The 23,174-nt window shown below is 40.2% G+C and overlaps 1 protein-coding gene across 2 annotated transcripts in view; it reads left to right on the forward strand.

Annotated features, from left to right (window-relative positions):
* The first annotated feature begins 1,777 nt into the window (after positions 1–1,777).
* SPHKAP (SPHK1 interactor, AKAP domain containing) overlaps positions 1,778–23,174 on the forward strand; it is a 63,436-nt gene continuing 42,039 nt past the window's right edge. For both annotated transcript variants that reach the window (XM_059479516.1, XM_059479517.1), the window contains exons 1-2: positions 1,778–1,867; positions 19,164–19,266. In XM_059479516.1, the coding sequence (XP_059335499.1) occupies positions 1,836–1,867; positions 19,164–19,266 (135 nt within the window). In that variant the 5' untranslated portion in view covers positions 1,778–1,835. The remainder of the gene's footprint in view (positions 1,868–19,163; positions 19,267–23,174) is intronic.

A 23,174-nucleotide genomic window follows, 5' to 3' on the forward strand; every position in this document is an offset into this window, starting at 1 on the left:
CTGGACACCATATCTAGTCCAACCCCCCCACTAGGCTGCTGTGTCTCTATTTCCTCAGCTTCTCCACTTTACATTTAAAACCCAATCCTCTTTGCTTTGATTGACTTTTAACTTCAGCGACCATGACGTAGCTGTTAGCCTTTCTGTCTCTAATGTCGCTTCACATGCTGATAGAAGGTGTAATCCATATCCTTAGCATAAAATCCTGAGATATTTAAAAATTAAGATGAAACTTCTTCCTCTTGGTTCTGTGCAAGTCACCAATAACAAACCCGTCAAGTTTCAGGTAGCCTTTCTTAACAACAAAAAGTGTTTCTTCAGTAGTTAAAGGACACTGTGCCTCTAGCCAAAGTTGGTTAAGAAATTTCTGCACTGTAAATTGGAACAGAGAACAAAATCTGATTTAATATACAAAATAATTCTCTCCAAACGTCCCAGGCCCTTCCAAAACTCATTAAACTTCATGATTTCATAATGATGTGCCAGCTAAAGAGAATAGCAAGGTGTAGAAAAGGCAAAGGAATGATGTAGTGAAAGAAGAGAAACACTGAATCTTTATTGCAGAAAAAAAAGGTTGTCTAAACATGGATTTACTGCCCTTGCCCGCTGCCTTTCCCCTTTGTCTTTGAATTCACTCAACAAATCTCTGAACAGAGCAGTGACTAAAGAACAGGGCTCACCATACAGGAGTCAAGCTTTCAGCAGCATTTGTAGATTTGTGTAAGCTCTTGCCATGGTTTTACAGCTGGATTCCTGCTGAGTGTTTGCTATGTAACTAACAGAAGGATAATACTCATCAACTAACTGGACAGGGCATATCTTGGGCTCTGACCTTAGGACTAAACTTATTGAAAACAAATCTCAGCAGAAGTGGAATCTTGCCAGGAACTACAAGGCAGTATCAGTTGTCTCCAGCCCTCCAAACCTGAGGCAAAAGGACTCGTGCTGAACCTAGGGTTCAAAACAATGTTTGCACCGTGCATCCACCTCTTGTGTCAAGTGCTTTTAATCTCTCCTTTCATGACTGGAGACCGGTTCTAATCATTTGTATTGCACAGATTTTCTGACATGGTTATGCAAACATGATAGAGCCAAGCCTCAAGGCACTCGGTATTTTCCTGAAAAGAAAAAACAAACAAACCAGGAAAAGTTTGCTGAAAGTAACCAAATAAAGTAGTCTGAATGAGCTCAAAACAAGACGTAAGTTGTAGTTAACTCTAGGCTCCTTCTCTAAATGCTTGTGTGTCACATCTGAGACAGCCAGAAAGCAATCCCCGTCATTTAAATCACATGGTTTACGGGGCTGGGGCTCCAGGAACATCATGACATTCGTAACGAGGACTCGGCAAGGATCGCCCGTATCTCTCTGGAGCCAACGCGCACCTCGCTGTCACATCCCCGTTCCCACACTGCAGCCGGAGCACAACGCCAGCAACTTCTGCGGCCGTCCTGAACTCCCGCAGCCGCCACCGCTCCAGCGAACAGCTCCGACCGGCTGCGCCTCCCGCATGTCCCGGCCGGGCTCCGGCTGCCAGGCAGCGGTCCGCAGGTGCGAGGAGAGCGGGGCACGGCGCTGCCCTAACGGGGACGGTGCCTCCCGGGGCTCCCTGCGGTCCCTGAGGTGCCGCGCTCGGCCCCGCCGCAGCCCGCACCCCCGGGAGCGCAGGGCCCCGCGGGGCCCGGCCGCGAGGGAGGGCCGGGGGAGGCGGCGGGGCGGGCGGGGGAGGAGTGAGGCGGAGGGCAGGGCCGGGAGGCGCCGCAGCGCCGTGGACGCGCCGTCGCTGCCCCGACACGGCCGGAGCGGAGGGTCCGGTCCCGCCGCCTTCGCCGCCGCCATGGCCGGGCGCCCCCCGCACGCCGCCCCCAGGTAGGGCCCGCGCCCCTCCCCGCGCGCCGCCGCCTGCGCGCTCCCGGCCGCGCCGCTCGGGGCCGCGCCGCGCGAGGGCGGCCGCGGAGCCGCCGGTGCCGCCGGGTGAGTATCGGCGCCGGGCACCGCGCGCTGCCGGGCACCCCCACCGCGCTCTCCGCGGCACAGCAACCCGCGGGGCGGACGGGCTCCCCGGCCCGAGGAGCCGCGCTTGGGTTCCGCCGTGCCCGCGGCGGAGCGGAGCCGCTGCCGGGCGCGGAGGGGCTCCGGGAATTGGCGTGCGGCCGCGGAGGGGCGGGCGACGCGCCGCACCTGCCGGGAGGTGCTCGCTCACCGCCGCGGTTTTGCCCCTACGGCTAAAGCAGCAACTAGAGGGCTTTTCTTACAATAGAAAGCAAAAATAGCCATTGTCGTCTAAATTCGCTCTAACAGCTGGTTCTCATGCCGTAGCATCTCGAGAGAGTCGGTAAGTTAATTAGTGCTTAATGATACCTTTAGGATGTTGTGCTTAAACCACTTCGACGCGTGTCCGCTACCTAGTTAATCAGATTGCTTCACGATGAAAGAAAAAGCTAAAAATCACTGTAGTTGTGTTACCCTGGCTCCACCGAACGCGCATTTATAGCGGTCATGAAGAACCGATTAGCGCAAAACTTCCTGCGAGACGGAAATGGATGTACGGATAGCAGGAGCCTACCGGAGATGCAAGATGTGGTTAAGCATAATTTTCAACAATCACAAGTAAATTGCATTTTGATAGTAGCAGGCAGACAGAAGTATTATAGAAATTGTACCATTTAAAACTATCATAGATAAAAAGCATATGTTGTCAATTATTACTATTCGTTTTGGTTTAGTTGTTCCCAGTGCAATGTCTAAAGGAGTCGTAAAAAACGGATAGAAATAAAGTTTGGAGAATGCACAACCTAAAAAGGAAGATTGTGAAACGATGTGTAACTACCTAAACACACAAGAGGAACTACTTGGGGGAGGGAGGGACAAGGACACCTGAGTGGGCGATAATTACTTTGAGGAGAAATTGCTTCTATTTACTTGAAAGAAACAAAAAGCTTTAAAGCAATCCCTTAGAGAGACTGATTGAATAGTGTTTCATATCAATAACATTTACTGACCAAACCTTAATAATGCTTTTGCACTTCCATCTGAATTGCCTGGTCTAGATATAGGCCTTGCCAATTTTTCCCCCGACATTTCAGGGTGAAGAGAAGATTACTTAGCTTTTTAATTTTTGTTATTGATCATAGCACGTAATTTTAATGCATTTTTACACTATGAATAGCAAAGAGATTATAGTAACTTTAGTATTTTATGCGAAGTCACTATCTGAAAGAAGGATGCAGACTTTAAGGCAAGAGAGGCTTTTAGGTTATCTGACATGACTTCTTGTATTTCACACTCTACAAAAATAGGGTAGAATGCAGTCTTGACCCCAAGATAAACAGATATTCCAGCAAGACAGTCTTGAAGGTATCAAGAATTGGACAAGCTGCTGCTTTTCTTGCCTATGGTCTTGTTCTCGTTGTTACAAATTTACCTCCTCACAAGCCTACAGTCATTTTCCAACTCCACAATCGTTGCTAAGCTTTTCATCACTGTGTTTAGAAACTGAGGAAGCCAGTCCTAGTTCATTCCAGAGCTCTGCCATCTGGTCATCTCTTCACCTCTGCAATAGGCCTATTAACCCAGATAGAATTGCCTATTTCTGTAGCAAGGCCAAGGCTAATCCTATTCATGTGAGCAAGGTACCTCTTTCATCTTCCTGAAGAGTGATTCTCTTCCCAGAGCTTAAGCAGGTCAGACTCCCTACACCAAGAGCTACCATTCTCTCATTTATCTCCTGAGGCTCTTTTGACAGCTGCTTGTTATTTGTTAATCAAGGTAACCCTTTCCTTGCTGAAGCTTTAATTGTAAGCTTTCTGTCTGGGAATAAGGATCCCAGGACTCCAGGAAGGGTGACCAAAACAGCAAGTAGTTTATTCAGGTCATGCCTGTCTTCATCAGGAAACCCTAAATTAAAAAATAAAAAAGCTCATCTGGTCAGCCATGGGACAGATAACTTGTCATCATTCACCTGCAGCTCATTATGCCCACCATACAATATTTAGACAACTTTTAGTTGAGATGCAGTCACAACAGCTGTTGAGAAATGCAAACTTTGAATGTCAGCATTTGGGAGTTAGCTTTACTGACCTCACCAAAGAAAGTTTTCACTGTCAAACTGTTAGAAATCAAGGGTATTTTTCATTTTCCTTACAGAATCACTTCAGGCTTTATTAACCTGTTTCTGTGCCTGTTTCCACCTTATCTCAGTCACCTACACATCCCTTCCTCAGTGGAGGCCACAGCTCTGCCCACTTGCTGACTGTCACACATCAACCGTCACTCCCAGAGCTCAAAAACTCAGCTGCACATCAGCTCCTGCTCAGTGCCTTCCCTTCCTTTGGCTTCCACAGCTGGAGGCAAAACCATAAACCCTGGGCTGGGATGCCAGCAGTCACTAAAGAGCAGTGCAGGCAAGTGGCCTTCAGGCTTCTGATAATTGAGCATTTCCAGCAGCAGCTTCTTGCAGTGAACACTTAGCCTGGGGGTCAGATGAGCAGCTGCAGAGAACTGCACAGAGCTGGTAGCTGCCACTCTCCCTTCAACCAGCATTTTTGATGCATGTTGCAGTTGGGGAGCTGGAAATGTGATCTATAAGGACTTATTTTTGGGGTTTTTTGTTTGTTTGTGGTGGCTGGTTTTGGTTTGTTGGGGTTTCTTTATGGAGGAGGAAAAACATCCCCACATTAAAAAAATATACCAGCTTGCACTTTGCCTCATCAGGTGAGAGACAGGAAGAAAAAGGCATGGACTTTTTACATATGAGGCAGGAACTTCCTTGTTTCTGGCCACTGTGTTAGTGACTATCTGGGATGCTGCTGCTTAAGGACATACAACCACCCCCTTCTGTAAAACTGCAGTTTTTCTGCTCAAGCTTATGAAACCAAACCTATAAACATATGCAGTTTTCTGTATCCGAAAGAAACATTGGCTGCCAAATAAAAGTCTTTCAACACGTCTTTTGGACTGGAACCTGCTTTCAACACACCTTTTGTGTAAATACTGGAAAGAAAGGGAGGAATTAAAAGTGTGCTTCAATTCAGAATTGGAAACAGCAGTGGAGCTTAGAAGCAACATTAGACTGAATAGTAATTTGGAAAAATTAAAATGCCTGTACATTCAACAGAGATGAGAAGTAGCAGGTTTTATGTTTTAAAAAGTGAAAAGACAAGTCCGAGAATAGACAAGTTCTTTCTATTTCTGAGAACTTGCTCTGCATGTAACAAAAAAAGTGTTGAATCACCAACACAAAATGATCTTTGCTACATCTCAGAAATACCTGGTGTAGCACAGAGTGCCCAAAGAATGGTTGGGAAAAGCCTTTCTGGTTTTACAGGATCCTGGGGGAAACCAAGCACTGTTTACATTTGATGAACATGCTAGGGCTGATAACAGATGTAAGGAGGTAAGGTAAGATATTTGAAGCTGAGAAGAGATCTAAAAGCTGTGGCTGTGTCAGAGCTTCCTTACAGGCAGCAGGCATGTGGCACTCACTGAGTGCCTCTGGAATTTTCACTGTAACACTGTCACAGACAGAGCTGACAGCTGCTCTTGTGCTCCAGCAAGGCAGCCTGCATCTTGTATAACAGAGAAAACAGATTTGGTGACTTTGAACTAAGATGCTTTTAGGAATGAGTGAAATAAAACTTTGATCCTTTAAGGAGACAAGATTGCAGGCAAAGACTCCACAACATCCATGGGAATAAGCTACAGATAACAAATCATTGGAATAAATCATTAAAGAAAAGAGAATGCCAACAAAAATAAAATAATCAGAAAAGCAACACATAAACAGAAATAAATACTAAACATTTATTCTGAAAAATTACCAGTGATGAGTGAGATGGTACAAGTGAAGAGGAGCAATGGGTAGTGTTTGGTGGGACTGACCACGCAGAGCACAATTTACAGGCCTGTTCTCCATATTTTTCCACCTCTGTGAGTAAAGGAAAATCAAATGTATTACAAATCTTATTTAAATTAGAGAGAGCAAATAAGTCTCCTGAACAAGTGAGTAATGTCAGAACTCCCATTATCAGGAAACTATGTGCATTAGAGCAGCAGCTGGCGTCACATATGAGGATGAAATTTATTTTTCTGCACTGATGCAGAACCAGTACTGCAGCCCAACCAGAGGAATCGGTTTAATACTTGCTGGGTATGCTTTTTATTTGCAAATTAGCTGACGAATGTACCAGATATTATGAGTGTAGCAGCCAGAAAAATTATCTGATAAGTTTCAATATTCACTAACTTCTTCCAATGTTAGTTTCAGTCTCAGTGCTGGGAATTCTTGAAATGACGTGCTGTGCCCTGTTTTCATGGACAATTTCTTTAAGCAGTTCACTAACCTGGCTAACCTGTTTTGTTAAACATAGACAAAATTCTCAGAGATGCTTTCCTTCAGTGAGATCAGGGGAGAAAAAAAAAATCAGCTAAAACCAACAGGAACCTAAATTGTCAAAGGTAATAAGTCTGTGCACGAGGGATCTGATCCCTTGAGGGATGGGACTGTGGGTGAAGGGAGGAGGGAGACTCGTAGAAGTAGTAAAGAAGTTAAGTATGGAATTTCCATGCTTTGTTTCACTAACCCACTTGTACACTACAGCTTATGTCCAGGCTTGGCATCTCCATTTCTTCCTTATTTAATCAATCGCATCTGGTTTGAATTCTCTAATCCTGCCTACCCTAGCCTCCCACAAGAATTTCTCGCTATTTTCCTGAAAATATCCATTAATCTCCTCGTTCAGCTCCAGCTCTAATCCGGTGCATCCCTTCTCCCCTTTGTGGCTGCAGTAGTGTCAGTCACTCTGCTCACACCCTGCCTATGCACACCAACCCTTCTCCTCCTTGCTGCAAGCACTAATAGCCGCGTAGTTTTGAGCAGTAACTCAGAAGAAGGAAAACTAATTAAACTTCTACATCAAAACAATAGTTTTAATTACCAACTCACTGGATAAAATGCAGCAGCAGCTCCTCTTCTCCTGATGTGTGCTCTCTGGGGAGAAGCAGAAAGGGGAAGCCTGCCTGGCACTCACAGGGATGAGGCACTTTGTAAAACTTCACATCTCTCAGGATCTCAGTGCCAGAAATTGGTGGGGCTTGTTTCCCAATTTTTTACCACCTCTTTGCTTATCAGTGGATTCAGAAGCACTTCAGACAGCATGTGCAGTACAGCTTCCCTTCCTCCTGCTTCACTGAAAGAGAGAAAGAAAATATACTGCATATTTCTGGGTGTCTTTTAACCCGAACTACAAAGTTAGCATGTGCAGATTAATACTACAATATCTGGGATTAATTTGCTGCCCAGAATGAATTTTAAAACTTCTTTTTTCAGTCTTGTCAGCCTTTGGATTGTTGTCATTAATCTCTGGAGTTTCCCTCAGTAATTTTCTTCACTGCAAGACTTGCCTGGTTATTATTAAATATCTGGCTACTGCAAGTGGCCACAACACACAATGAGTAGTTATCAAAGTTAGGTTTCCTCTTGGTTGTGGCGTCACAATTTCTTTTACATCTAATTATTCTTGACTGCTATGTAAGAAAGTGTCATTTGTAAGTCTTAATTAAATTTAATTTATCACTGAAAGAAAAAGTTATTTTCTAAAGCTGCTAACACAGAACTTGATGGTAGAGTGCATATTTCACTGCTAGTGAAATTCAGAACTGGTCAGCAAGTCCTGTATAATCCTAGGCAGTGACTTTTAAGACTGAAACTTAGCCTTTATGCACTGTCCTGAGCTGGCTCCATGCACTTGCAATAACTATCTTCCAAGTATTATGGGAGTTTTTTTATTTTCTGGAAAAGTTTTGATCTATTACATGAATTGCTAGGAAATTGAAATTCATTGAACAAGTACATTGTTGTGGTGTAGTTAAAACTTTCTAAACAGAAAAATGCACAGAATTTTGTAGGACTCACTTGTATTTTCTTTTAGCAGTGAAAAATATCTGTGGTCCTCATGTAGTCTCTGTGAGATTGCATAGTTATCAAAATTTCATGTACAGGCATTCCATCAGCCGTGGAGCTGTTCATTACATGCCGTGGCTCCTCAGAATATTAAAGGGAGAAAGAAACGACTCTTAGTTTCCAGAACTGTGTTTAAATCAGGTCCCAATCCGTTTCCCCTAAGATGCATTTATAACCGTCTGTGCTATTTCAATTTGAAAAGAGAAGAAATCAAATCAGCAGGGTAATGTTTCCACAACATACTTATAGATTGTTTCTCTTCTATGTTGTCAGGGCAATGTCCTCCTTCTAAGTGAAAAATGTGTATTATCATTGTAGACATCTAATAAAAATGAACAGGTCATTTATTTTTAAAAGGAAAAGATATGCGTGCTGTGGTGTTGAAATGAAAACCTGTTATCCTCACATAAACTCTGGAATAAGGCCTTCCCCTCAACTGGAATAAATCAAAATGCTTCTTGAACATTTAAAAATACAGAAGTAATAGCCCAGGTCTTAGGGAGCTTAGTTATAGATCACATTGTATCTGCTAAGACCTTCAATCCTAAACTTAATACATGCCATAAATTCAGTGAAATCCAATGGTCACTTTATCCACTTTCCCAAAGGTAGCATATATGACCTGTATCAGTGTTTACATGATGTAATTTAAGGTTAGTAGAGCTACCAAACACAGAGTTTTTACAAATATACCCATACTTCCGAGATTTTGGGAATCTGTGCATTATGGAACAGTGTATATGACTATAAGAGAGAGGTGGCTTTTGGTACTAGCAACAGTTGCAGATTTTTATTTCATACTAGATAAATTATTTCATAGTTAAGTATGTATTTGTGTGCAACAGGTGATTTTCTGATTCAGAAGGCAAGGCTTTTAAGACATCACATATAAGAAAAATAATTGACTACTGAAAAAATAGCGACAGACCATAAACAAGTAATATAAATACAAATACTAGTCCAAGTCCAATAATGAAACAAACAAAGAGGCTGTAGGACTGGATTTACTTTGCATGAATTGCTTTTGCATACACAGAACCAGACCTCTGTGTTACCTGTGTCTTTCTGTAGCTGCAATTGTTACAGTGACCCTCACAAATGAAACAATAGGAAAGAATATGGTTAAACCTGGATTTAAGTACATACTTCTATTTTCGTTCCTCTGAATTGAGAGCTTAATGTTCAGAGTAAAATTTAAGCACAGCCAAAGGCATGAAATAAGTGGCAACCTATGATCTTAATGAAGTTAATAGGAAGAGCTGGTTTATGTTTTTTTTCATCAGTTGTAAGTGTAGGAATACTCATTTGGCAAGTACTCACAGAATCACGCTGCAGGCAGTGATAAAGTTGTCTGAGAGCTTCACCTGAGCTCAGGCCGTGGGGCAGATGGTCCTGCTGCACCTTGTGCATCCCAGTGGGAACAAGTTAACCATGTCAAACCCAGGTATCACAACATTTCATAATTAATCTGAAGTTCATTGCAAAGCAGTGGCAGTTTATCTACATCATGCTACTAAGGAATTAATTAAATTAGTAACACATTGACCTGATTCACTGTTAGACTCCCAGAGATAATGTCCCATGATCATTACGGAGTATGAAATGCTGTAGATTTTAGAGAGTAGAAATAAACACTCATATTGCCAAAAAAAGCTCAAGTTTCTTGGACTGAAATATCATGCTTTTTTAAGCTGGTATAAGTGAGGAGAAAGTTGTGAATGTTGCTTTCACCTACCACTCAATCCTGTTTATCACATTACAGTCCATGGAAAAAAGAAATTCACAAATTGAAGCAAGTTAAACCAAATATAACGTTTGCAATATCTTGACAGAGTGGCACAAAAACATGTTTTTTCATATTAAAAGCCAAGTTGATTAGAGGCAGCTTCATTTAGTTCACATCTCTTACAATGTTACCATTCTTTTTTTAAAAAACATACTTTTAAGGTAATGAGTTTTGAGATTTTTTTTCTCTCTAATCACAGACTGTACTTATTGACATATTCACACAGCATCAAAACTGGTAAGATTTTTGTTTCTTTGGGATATTAGTAGCAAATCAGAATTGTTCAAGAATATTTCAGGCATGTAAAATATGTTAAAATAAGATCTGTTGTGAATAAACCATGACAAAATGTATTCTTTGGCATTAAAATAAGCAGAATGTACCCTGACATTTTAACTAGTTTATAAGTGTAACTGCAGGTGGTCATAATCCACTGCAGGTGGATTAAAGAGAATAGGAAATTTCTGTGAATATTTCAGATAAAAACACTTATTTTTAGACCATTGTTTTACTTTTCTAGTATCATTAGTCAAGGTAAAAACATATTGCTTTCTGAACTCTATTATAATCCTAGACAATGTTTTGGAAGGTTTAGCAGGAATCTAAACCAACTTGGCTTTCTTGCAAATTGAAAGGGCTTGGAAAAATAATGAAGTTGAAGAAATATATGCATTCACTAGAAATAATACATTTCCTGGATAGGTACTTTTGAAAGTACTTTAGATACTGTTAAGGTAAAATATTTCCAATAATCAAATTGAGTTTAGTAGGGACCAATATCCCAACTATATAGTGTCATTTTGACCAGTTCTAATCCATAGATATGTTGGTATAGGTGCCAAAGGAACTAATTACAATAGGCTACAAATCGCCTTCATTTTACAGCTGCAGAAATGATGTTACAATTGGGCAGTGTGATTCCTGAGAACAGAGGAAGAAGAGCAGACTCTCCTTAGAAGAGTATCAACCAAATCTCCTGGCCTTGCTTACAGCAGCAAAGTCTGGGTTCTCTTGTTGAGTAGAAGGGATGCATTCAAGCATTTGGGTTCAAAGCACCTGCTAAAATCTGTTCTGCCAAACAGGAGACCAGAATGTCTTTGGTGGCTCCCAAAATACCTGCAAGCCACCATTGTGTTGAGAGTGAGGCTCATCTGCCTGTTTCACCTGAAGCACTCCCTCCTTCCCACCTGAGAGCATCCACACAGGCTGACCTGGATATTTATTTGCTGGTGGGAAGGATCACTCTGCAGTGTCACTGTCCCTGTGTGTGACACTGGTTCACCTAGTGCATGCCTTACAGATTCCTGATAATAGGAAATCCTGATCACCTCATCATATTTTTCTCCCTCTGCTCTGATTGACTTAGATCACAGAAATGCTTCTCTCCCCCACCTCCCCCCAAAAAACAAGGGAAAAAAGGAAAAGAAAAAAGAAGTTGTCATGCTTTACTGACCCGTTCTGTGGCTTACTGGTGGCTGAGGAGTCTTCAGGCATTTGTAATAAATATTTTGTTATAATTTCCTATGGTATTCAGAGATATTAACTTCTGTGATATGGACAGGTGCATCTTCACTACACTGAAGTCAGTTTTCATGCTTTTTAATAAAGAACACTGTACATCATGATACTATAACCACTTGGCTTGTCATATGCTTACTTTTTTGTTTCCAAGGCCCCAGGCTGTTCCATAATTCAAATTCTGTTATGAAAATCTGGTTTTCCAGTATCAGCAGTCCATTTTCACTATGAGTTTTGCTTTTTATGTTTTTAAAAGTAGCTGAAAGTGATGCTGCAACAGTGGGAAATTCCCAAGCTCCTATCTTAAATATCTGTATTTAGGTACAGACAGGACCCCTTCCTTAATCTCATAATTCCAAAGCCAGATTTCTTATTTCTGTGGAGAGGTGGTACAAAGAATTTCAGTATGTCTGCTGAATATTAGGAAAATGCCATTCAAAAGATGAAAGTGATGTTCACTTTCTGATCATGCACATAATCCTGACTACCTGCCACATTTTAATTATGCTTGTACAGTCTATTTGATTTGTAATCAATCTAAAAAGGAAAACACACGAACAGCTAGCAAGGTTTGATTAGCTACACATTTTCTATTCAAATAAAATCGTGACATATGCATTTACTTCTAAGTTATGAACATCTTTGTCACATTACTCTTACCTTCAGAAATATTCAATATCTGTCTTGAATATAATCACTGAAAAACTTTTATAAATTAAATTTGAGATCTTTAGAGGATGGCCTTAAAAAAATTGTCAGATAGTGAAATACTTGTTTGCATGTGCTGTGCTTTGAGGCTTGTTTTTGTCACTATCTTACTGTTGTTGCTCTGATGCTCCAAATGAGAATCACATTTGTTGATGACAAAAGCTGTTTGAGAAGCTTGTCTGTGATGTTTGGCTATATAATATAAATAGGATGCCAAAAATACTTAATGAATGAGTTAAGGTGAGATTTACATCCTCCACATAAAAACACCTATGTGTTCCTGTGTGGTGTTGCACTGCTTGTCCTGGGACTCCCAGCTGACAGTTTGTGCACAGCAAAAGGATGAGAGGAGCAGCCAGGGAACACAAGTTGTTTGTTAGATACAAGAAACATATAAAACAGGCTGTGAAAAATTACCCAGTGGTTTATGGCATGACAGCCTAATTTTCAATGTCTTTGATTTCATCCTGAAAAGTGCTGTGAATTCTATTTCTAGTTGAAATCTGTGGGAGCTGCTTGCACATTTGTTATGTATTTAAATTGGATGAAATTTCACCAGTTTCCAGCTGTGTCACAATGTTTTTTTCAGTCTTTTTAAAGGAGGATCAGGTAACATCATACATTTGAACTATTACATTGTGCTGCACTAACAACACATCCTATATTAAGAATAGGCATTGCCATCAAAAATGCAGAAATATAAATTTCTTAATAAATACACAGTCATGAACATTTTTTTGCTAGAATGGAAAAACAGTTATTTCCTCTTTTGTTCTCCTTTTCACAACACAAGGACCAGTGGTGTTGTACAGTACACCTACATACGGTAGGTGAATAAGGGATTTTTTGTGGGACATCTTTTTAAGAATTTTTCAGATTTTATATTGGTTTTTGCTGACTTAGTAGGCTGAAATAGTAGCAATTCTATTGCTTTGCTGTAGAGGAAATGAAACCGCCTTGTTCTGATGTTTCTGTGATACCTATGCCTGTATCTCTCTAAAATCATCTTCCTGGTCAGCACTGCTTGCTCACTTAAGTTATGTGTGTACAGACTAATTGCTCAAGGAATCCTTCCTTTAACAAGATTTCTTATCTTTCCTGCAGTCAAACCCTCAGCAGAGCCTTAGTTTCCCACTGGCTGGCACTCCAGACCTGAGTACACACTCCTTGCTTTTGGGGCAGAAAAGCAAGAAAAGCAGTCTGAGTTGTCTTTCAGTCCATCTCCATAAGGTAAAGTCCTTTAGCCTTCCCTGCATTTAAGGGTCTGTCCTTAATCTTCTGCAAGTCAGTCCTTCTTCTTCAGCAGACCTTGCTGGTCCCTAGCTGTTGATCCAGGTCATCCTTTTGTACCTTCTAAAACACCCTGCACCTCAGGAACTCAGCAGCTGTTCCTGTTACCTGTGAATTGTTGTGGGCATTTCCCACACGAAGAGATCTCACAGTTCCTTCTGTCCTTTCCTGTAGTTTCCTCTGACTAAGGTACAAGGCTGGAAATAAGGAAATAATAAGGAAAAGTTCCAGAACTTCTTTCTGGAAGTTTTCTTTATTAAGTAGCCATTCTACCAGCTTAACAAAGTTCTGTCTAGAATTGGCTTGCAGCATCTCAAGTTCAGGGGTAGGTGGGGAAAAGGCAGGATGCCTGTCAGCTGTGTGAAAAGCCAGTTTTACATTGGGCTGACTCTCTGTCAGTAAATTACTGACCATCAAAAGCCACCAGCCCAATCATCTGTTGTTCAGCTCCTGAGTGCCAACTCTTTGATTTGGTTGTCAGCTCTCTGAACTGAATATATCCTGCCATAGCTATTGAATGTGGAGGAGTTTGTCAGACTTGTACATAAAGTTATTTTAGCCTTAGTAATTCAATCAGTAAACTCAAGAAGGAAGGAATATTTCTAAGTAGATCATAAAAAATGTAGTTAGCTTTTTTTACATTTGTTCTTCAGTAAAACTGTTGTCTGTTCTTTGATAATATTTTAAAAATATGATTTGAAAGAAGGCTGATGATTGCTACTGCTTACAGAGACTTATAGATTTATTTACTGGTTTATTTTGGAGGTCATTCAGGGCTCTTTGGGTATTGTGAAGTGTACCCCAGCATGGATTATCTTTTCTCTGCATCTGTTTTTCATCAGCATGTAGCTAAAGACTTGGTCTTTTGGCAGCTGTATCACTGATAAAATGAAATGTAAATCAAGAGTACCCAGTAGACACTATGAAATGAGAAATCTGAATATAAAGCATTTAAACGTCTAGTCTTTTTAGTGTGCTCATCTGTAAAACCCAATCCTGTACCTGTCAGAGTGCACAGACAGTGAAGGGAAATGTTCAGTATTTTTGTTTCCCATGAAGCCAATAGCAGCCATGGGAGACTGAAAAAAGTCTATTAATACCTTACAAGATGCAATCCTGATATTGCCAGTGATTATATTCTGTTCTTGAGTTCCAAATCCATAATAAAATCAGAAAGACATTTGTTAGAGATATTTATAGAGCATCTGTTTGACTAACCATCTGTGCTCTGATTGAAGTATACACATTGTCCAGACTGAATAAAAACCATTTATATGGATTAGAATAGTAACTTTGACACTGTTACATCTAAAGATTTTGCTCCTAGTGACTTTGCTGACCTGTTTACTTGCAAAGGTAAAATTTAAAACTGTAAAATTTGAAAGGTAGAATGAGGAAAAAGTATGACCAGTCTGTTCACTTCAAAAGGCTTTGAAGTTAAGAGATGCTGTTTGAACACTGCATGCCTTTCAAAACTGCTTCTTGCTTAGTGTCTGGATTAAGCTGGCTGCCTCCCTCAGTTGCTTAGGAGCTTTCAGGTTTATTTGGGAGGGTAGAAGTAAGAAGATGCTAAGGTATTTTGCTCTGCTTTCACTTCTCTCATATTTCTATTTCAAAATGAGGTTCATCCCTTTTTTGTTGTTCATGATGTTCACTACAGATATTAGCAGAACAACAGAAATGGAGCTCACTACAGCTTGGCATTAATTGCACTGAGAAATCTCCCTGTGTTCATTCAGTTTACTTCCTTCAAGATTATTTTTTTCATGGTTCAGTATGTTTTCTATGTTCAAAATGCCAAGATTAGGAGTCATAATGAAAAGTGAAAAAGCAGCAGGCTGTAATATGATTGATTCAAAAAATATATATGTAATGGTCACTTACTATTTATTGAGATTGCTGCTTAGGAATGATTATTGAACAGCAAGTTTTGGGAAGCTGTTTATGCTTGTTCAAGATGGTAGGAAATTGAAGTTTCTGATACTGTTTCACAAGATTCATTTTCTTTAGTGATAACCTGGGGAATTCTTTAAATTACCTCATCTTAGTTGATGTAGCACCATCTGCCACATCTGCAAAGGAGATAATTATTTTTAGGAGCAGCTGTGGGTTTTTTGATTAAGTCTTGAGTCATCGAGGTCAGTATTTTTGAATTATTTAACATAGGAAAGATGAAGCAATTCGTTTGCATTTTGGACAGTAATACACCATGTGTTATTATTACAGTCAGTGATATAAACCTTACAGTCATTTACCACAGACCTCTAATTTCCAGGAAATTTGTTTGTATTCTTTGTGAGTGCATACAGCTTGTAAGAAAAAAGTTATCAGTTACAATTCATGAATCAGCACCCGATGGTTAATACGTGTGGAGACTTCTCTATTAATGTAAATACCAAAGTGAAAATTATGCACTTAATCCAAGTCTTATATCCAGGTTCCCAATTTCAGTTTCAAAAGCTGAATTATAGGTTAGGATCTTTCACACCAAAAGAAAACTCTCAAAGTGAGCCATTCCTTAGCAGAGATTGATTGCTCTGCCTGTGGCTTTTTGTGATACCTGCAAGTCAGATGAGCACATCTAACACAGATCAGACTTCTCCATCACATACTAAACAAGGGAGCCAAGAAAACTTGAGAACTGAGACCTAAAAACTCTAACAGCTTTCTTTATCTTCTAGTGAAAAGGCTCCAATCTGTGCCAGATGTCTTGAAAGTCCAGCACTTGGTGTAAGCTCTTAATGTGAAGTAACGAGCATAGTATGTGAATGCAGAGCTATCACTAGATGATGAGCTGGCTGCATCTCTGCAAGAGTTTCATTCTGCTTCCTGCTGTCGAGGAACTAATGAGAGCAGAAGCTTCTAAAAGCCAGAATATCTTTTCCCTGGAGAGTTAGTGAAAAATAGGTTTATATTACTGCCTTTGCTACAGAGCGAGGGTGGCAGAGCTGTGTGGCCTGAGGAGGGTCTCTTGAGAAAACACCTGCTGAAAATGAAAGCTTAGGAAGGGTACCCGTGGGATAAAGAGAAAAGGAAACTTTGCCCTAACTGAGAGTTGAGATAATTGAAAAAGAGATGTTGAGAAGCCAAATCCATGTTCAGTGTTGGAAGAAAGACCTTTGCCCCTGAAAGTATCTGTGCAGGACCTCATACACTGCACTTCCTGAGTTACAGAAGACTCATTTTTATGGTACTGAATTCCCAGCCTGCAGCAGCACAGCTGGGTGCTCATTTTCCCCTCAGCTGGCATGCATTGCTGCACATCTCCTTTGTGTCACACCTAGTCATGGACCTGAGTGACTAGCAAGAGTGGCCAGGGGGGTATCCCTGTGCTTCTTCTAGAAATCATGTAGCCATAAACTCAATAAGGAAAAGGCGGTGGAGTCTAAAACTGAATGTAGGTCTCCTATTTTGACACTTCTTTGTTAAAATTTTCTCCATTTCAGCGACTGAACCCTGACTGGTTTAAGCTGTCTGCAAGTGGTGGGAGCCCAGAGCTCCTGTATCTGGCACAATTCAGGAGCTGAACTGCAGTGCAGCCTGAGAACAGGGATTCTGCTCAGCAGTTACAGAACAAGAGACGTGAACCTAAAAAAAGCTCTGAAAGTGCTTCTGAAAGTGTTAGAGATACTTGTAAATGCAGTGTCCCTTGTCCTGTGAAACACAGTTGCTGATTTTTCCTGTGCTCCAAGTTATCAGCTGGATGTGAAATACAACTCTTGAGGACTGGGATAGGTGACAAGAGGATTTAGGTTTACCAAATTTTGGGAATACCGAAGGCAGTTGAGTTTCCTGTCTGAACTTTAGTATGAGTGAGTGCCTAGTCTCATTTAAAATATTTAATGGCATTTTACATTTATTTCAATTATCATGTGCTTTTAACAGGGTTTTCTACAAATGAAAAGTGGGCTTATTTTGAAAAGAACACAGATTTTAAAGGATTAAGAAGCTTTTACAGATCATTTCACTTTCCACATGACTTGGAGGAGAGCTTTACTTTGTATGGGCCATGTCATGTGCTACCCCTTGCTGAAATACTGTCTAGAGATAGCGCAGATTTGTTTATACTCCAGAATGTAACTCTTCAACTACGTTTTCCAGCTATGCTTTAATGTGATATTCTATTTGTACTGTTTAATTAAGTTCTAAAGAAGGCCTTCAGGTAGTTGTCAAATTGTTATCTTTGCTGCTGTTAGACTCAACAACACTTCAGGCACTGAAGTTCAATTCCCTGCACACTGTGGAACTGAGAGCAAATAGTCATTAGGAGCCCATCAGCTCCCTGTGGCAGGGCCCTCAGCCTTCCTCTCGGTGAAGAGCAGGAGAAAAGAGTACAACAGGCCTTGTAGTTCAGCCTGGAGGTCAGCCTTGATCTGTAATTTTCCGTCAGATTGCAGAGGTGATGCATCATATAAAAAGAGGCAGTGCACAGCTTCTGCTAGGAGTGGTGAGTTTTACCTCATCCAAAGGCTGCATCTTAATGTGGACTTATCAAGGAGGATACTTAACTTATATAAGATTTGACCCTCTGAATATGAGATTGCTACTTTAGATGGAGATAGAAAGCCAGAATTGATTTCATGTGTTTAATTTCCCTCATTTTGTTAAAGAACTCAGTATAAGAGCTATAAAATGCTATTCTGCTGTGTCAAATGCCAGAGAAATTACTGCCCAGAAATATTACTGTGTATCTATGTCATCTGAATAAAGAAGCAGAGTTTTGTAAACAGGCAAAAGTCTTCTTTCTAAATACAAATGATGCTGGTATCTTCCAGAGTATTGAGTGGTAACATACTTTCCAAGTCAATTAATCCTCTGGTCTCTTTTGTGCATCTATATTCAGTCCTCCCATGTATTTCATGAAACTTCCCCCCAGCTAGAAATTAAAAATTCCTAAATTAGTTTTATATTTTTTAATTCACTCTTCTAATTCCAGTGCATCTAGATACTGTTTTTAAATTGTTGTGGAATAGCACCACACATGTCAGCAGAATTCTCATTGACACAGTTTCTTACCAGTGGGAATGCATATATTCATGGCTAGTCCTAAGCACTCCAAAGACCCGATCTGAGAAGCAGAACATGACCGTGTAGGATAGTTTTCTCTTAGTATGTTCCTGCATAAATAGTCTTTTAGCACATATGGCCTTTAACTGGGATTGTGTCATGACCAGAGGGAGAAGCTTCATTAATCTTGGAACAATGTGATTATTTAACGATGGAAGATCTTTGAAGACTGGCCTGAACTATTCCAGAAGAAAAGTATGAGGGTTGGTTCTTGCTGTGTATGCAAATAATTTGGCTGGGGGAACTTGGTTTTATGGTTTTATACTTCACATCTGCACAGTTCCAAAGTAAACATGTTTGTTGTGTACCACTGAATCACAAAACAGAATATGTGCATGACTTAGCCCCAAACCTACAGTGTACTGAGCTGTTCCATCTGGATTACAGAATACTGCCTCTGCTGTTGTGTTTTTTACTTTGCAATCACTACCCCTTTTCTTCCTTCCTGGCAGGTAAAAATGCAGCAAATATTCCTGTTGTTTACCAAGCATTTCATTTGCTGCTCCAAGCTGCCTGCTTATGAAAACAAGCTAGTGCCACTTTTTACAGTGGCATTCAAGACAGACAGGTCTGGTTGTAGGCAGTTTATGCTTTCCTCTAGTGTTCAAAACACATCAGTTTGCTATTTTATATCCAAAAGCTCAAGATAGTCTTCCTAAACGGGAAAATTAGCAATAAATAGACTAGTAAGTAACATCAGCTAGCAGAATACAGACAGCATCTATTATTCTAAGTTACATCTCTTTACTGACCTGCGTTTTGGGATTACTTGAGTTATTTATGTGGCTGAGTCACTGGAAAGGTTTTTGGGGGCTTGTTTCTTTTTTGTTCTTCAGCAACTTGGAATCTCCACTGATGCATGAAGTCCCAGAGCACCAAGGCAGCAGCACAGACAGTTCTGCAAGCAGTTTGGGAAGCTCTGTCACAGCATGTAAGAAGGTAACTTTTAAGTTTATGTTCTATTCAAAGTCCAGTATATATACAGCTTTGCTTTTTAGCTTTCAGCTTTAGTGAGGAATACAAAATTTAAGTTATACTTAGAAAAGGTCTGGTCCCAAAATACATTATACATATATGGGAGGTAAACTCCCATTGAAATTTTCTAATTTACCTCATTATCTGACATTTCATTATATGAAATAAAAGCCATGCATAGCATGAAAACCTTCAGGACTGCTTCTCAGTAAATGACAAGTTTCTGGGGCCCAGACAAGTTTGCTTCCTCAGGTTAATGCAATGGAGGGTCCTTCATGAAAAAAACTTTGATTGGAATGGTTTCTACAACAAGAGGTGGTATAGACTGCTATTATTGTTTCCTAAAACCAGGTTTATATGTTGTTATTATTAATTTAATTTAGAGCATTGGGGGGGGGAGGGGGGAGTGACACCTGTGTGTGTATGTATGTCATTAGGAGGGGTCAAATGTCATTTTATGCATGTAGTTAATTTCAGTACAACTGATAATAAAAGGTGAAGACCTTTTATTCCTCCTTCGTAGAAGCTTGTTATGGCAGCACAGTCTGAGGGAAGGGGGCACTACCAGACACTATTGAGGAGGACAGGCTTTCACCTCTCACTCTTCAATAAACCTCAGAGCTCTACTGTCTCCCACAGGCATAATTCTAGAGCTGAAAAGATAGCATTCATTTTAAACTTTCACAGTTCATTCAGTCTTCTCATAATTCTGTCTTTAATAATGCTTTCATTTTGGGCTTGGAGGTTTTTGTTTGTTTTCTGTAAGAAGAGTGAAGGATAAAACATGTAGATGCTAAAGATTTTTCCTTATGCTGAAAACCTTGCACAGAAAATTTGTTAGATATAATATCATTGATATAAAAAGAGAACTCGATAAGACAGATGTGTATGATGGGACTGGGCTTTTCTTCCTCACCTCAATGTGGCTAAAAGCTAAAATGTCAATATTTCTTTCATTTTATCAAAGGGTTCATTTGCAAAATAACAGTTTTTAAAAATACTGCTGACTCATATAGACAGAAAATCTACTGTGTGGGGAAACATCTTAAATTTTCATTTAATCTCAGAGTTGTTTAGTTTACATAAGAGTGAAGGAGAGTGGCACAACACTAAGTGCCACCACTGCCTTTACAAAAAGGGCTCCTTCTTGGTCACATTCACAAGTATCACTCTCTTTTAAAGGGTAGCCTGTATCACATGAGCTGTTCATTGTAAAACTAGTCAATTTTATGACTGTCAGCACACTAAAAGAAAAGTTATTAACTTCTGACAATACTTCTGACAAACAGCAGGATGTTTTTGGCTTCTTTACACTATTGTCAGAGAAAGTTTACTTTTTGTGTGTGTGTGTGTGGAAAAGGATGAAGAGTTCTCTTTCAGCCTGTGTTAGGTGGTTTTGCAGTTAGATGTGTAATTGGTGGTGGAGTGAAATGCTGTGGGCTCCTGCTGCAAGGGAACAGTTTAAACAGTTGACTTGCAGGTTTGAGTAGTTATATTTGGCGTGACTGGCTCCTGTCAGGAACCATATGAGATGTAGCCTGTTACTACACAGACCAACCTAAATGAATGCAGGAGATGTGCCCCTTGATATCTCATTTTATTCTGTATATCCCACTTTCCTATCTTTTTTGATGAGTAGTAATTAACCAAAGCAATTAAGATGTTCAGTCACGAAGACGCAGATGTTTCATTTGTGGAGCAGAGCCTTTTTAATGCTGTCTCGGTTTTAGATATTTACTGTATTTTAATGTCTTCTGATCTAAATCAGGGAGCAGGAAGCTGTTACACTAAACTCTTATGCAGTATTTTCCTCTGGGAAAGAGTGACTTTTCTAATCCACACTCTGCTAGAGGCTGATTTAGTTCATTGATTCACAACACACTGAGTAATGCTGACGGCTGAGTCTCTAGATGAGAGTGGAAAACTTTTTTTTAGAACCATGAATTACTGCTGATTTCACATTTAGTGCATGATGCAGATTCATCCTGAATTATTTTCTGAGTGTGATGATCCTGCTCCAAACCATATATACAGCAGTATAGTGTGTGCAGCTGTCACATGAGTATGGTCAATACATCAAATTCTACTTTCAGTTTTCAGCTGATAGCAAAAATTCTAACAATGTGTCAGTGGGATTGGCCCTGCACTTGTCTTAATTAAATAAGAACGAAGATAAGTACAAGACAGGAGGATGAAATTTTGGCAAGTGATAGTGTTTGCCATAAAGAGCAGGACTGCAGACTGACAGCTGAAGGAGAAGAGGGTTCGTTTTCTTGTCCTTTGGTACAGATCACCTCAGTATATTTTGAAAAAAAATGCTTAAATGCAAGAATGGCAGTGGTAATATGCTGGTAGAGATACAAAGAGTCCCTGTTCTCACATTGCTTTTGATTACTTAACTTGCTCTGTTAATTTAGATCAACTTCTTCAAGCTTATACACTTTTGATCACTGCAGTCATATATTATTTTACTATAAGGACTTTGTATGTTCTTTTAAATGCATGAATATCCAATCAAGTTTTCATGCATGTGCAAACTCCCACTTTGTCTAAACGCATGAACGTATTTAACAGGGAGAGGTGCCTTACAATAGCAAGGGGCTGTAAGAAATATTCCATTTATTCTTACCACATGTGTGTCTTTGCTCACAACAATACTGTCTGTTACCAAAGAAGTATGGCCAAAAGTTCACATGGCGTCTAGAGATACATTTTTGCACAGCAGGTGTGTGTAACCCTGCCTGTAACCAGCATTGCAGGGTAGCCCAAATTATCCTTCCTCCACAGAAGTACCAAGGGGAAAGCTCTGAGCTATATCATGTCTATATGGTCCTAATGCAAGAGTTTGTGTTTCATAAGATGGAGTTTAAACTGATCCAAGATTTACCCTTCGCTCCTGCTACCACTGGCTCAAATGTCATCTCCATCTCCACTCAGACCTGTGTAAAACCAGACCATGTGCAAGGACACCTCTGGCACACGTTCCTGCATTCCCCCATCCCCACAGCACTGTCTTTTTGGAACCGTTTCTGGAGCCTTTCCAAATTACTTTGAGCCAACCTCTGTTCCTTAGATCTGACCAGCTGACCTCTGCCAACTTATGTACTTGGGGTTACTTAGAAATCACATGCTGTCCCAAACTTCCATGTAGTAATTTCTACCCTTGACTTCACAGTCTGTTATGAAAAGCTGCACACAAAAATTAAATGCAATATAAAGCCTTGGAACTCATAAACCACCCTGGAGTGACTCAAGCTTGGCAACTATGACCTGACCAGACCAAAACATTTATCTTTATCAGTATTTGCTTCATGATAAAAAATCTCTGAAAGAAAATTAAAGCTACCAAGGGTCATTTAACATCCCACAGGAGACAAAGTAGGTGAAGTGTGGACTGCCCAGCTCATTTCATGGGTTTTTCATGTACGATATACATCTGCTATGATTGAGTTGTTCTGAAATGCACACCATGTCCTTCTGAGACAGAGATGAGCAGCACCAAGGATATCTGCAGCTTGTTTTGACACAATAAATTTCTGCCTTTCACAGTTTCTCAGAAACCGAGTTTTGGGAAAGAAAGATCTAAAGTCATTAAGGTTGAAGAAAAATTCACCATGATCTTTAAGGGAATTAAACAAGATTGCTTATTGCAGCAAAAGCTGTTTGAGCTTAAAGTTTCCTGTGTATACAAAATTATGTTTTAACAGGTTATTAGAACTTCAGCCCTTGAGGATGAGAATGTCTAGAGTCTAATTAAAGCTGAAATTACATATATATATATATATATATATATATATATATGCTTATGTGTGTTTTTGTATATGTTCAGTTCTATGTTGTCTTCACAAAGCCTCAGAGAATGGTAATTTTTC

This window comes from Ammospiza nelsoni, chromosome 10 (genome assembly GCF_027579445.1).
Source record: "Ammospiza nelsoni isolate bAmmNel1 chromosome 10, bAmmNel1.pri, whole genome shotgun sequence".
Lineage (NCBI taxonomy): Eukaryota > Metazoa > Chordata > Aves > Passeriformes > Passerellidae > Ammospiza > Ammospiza nelsoni.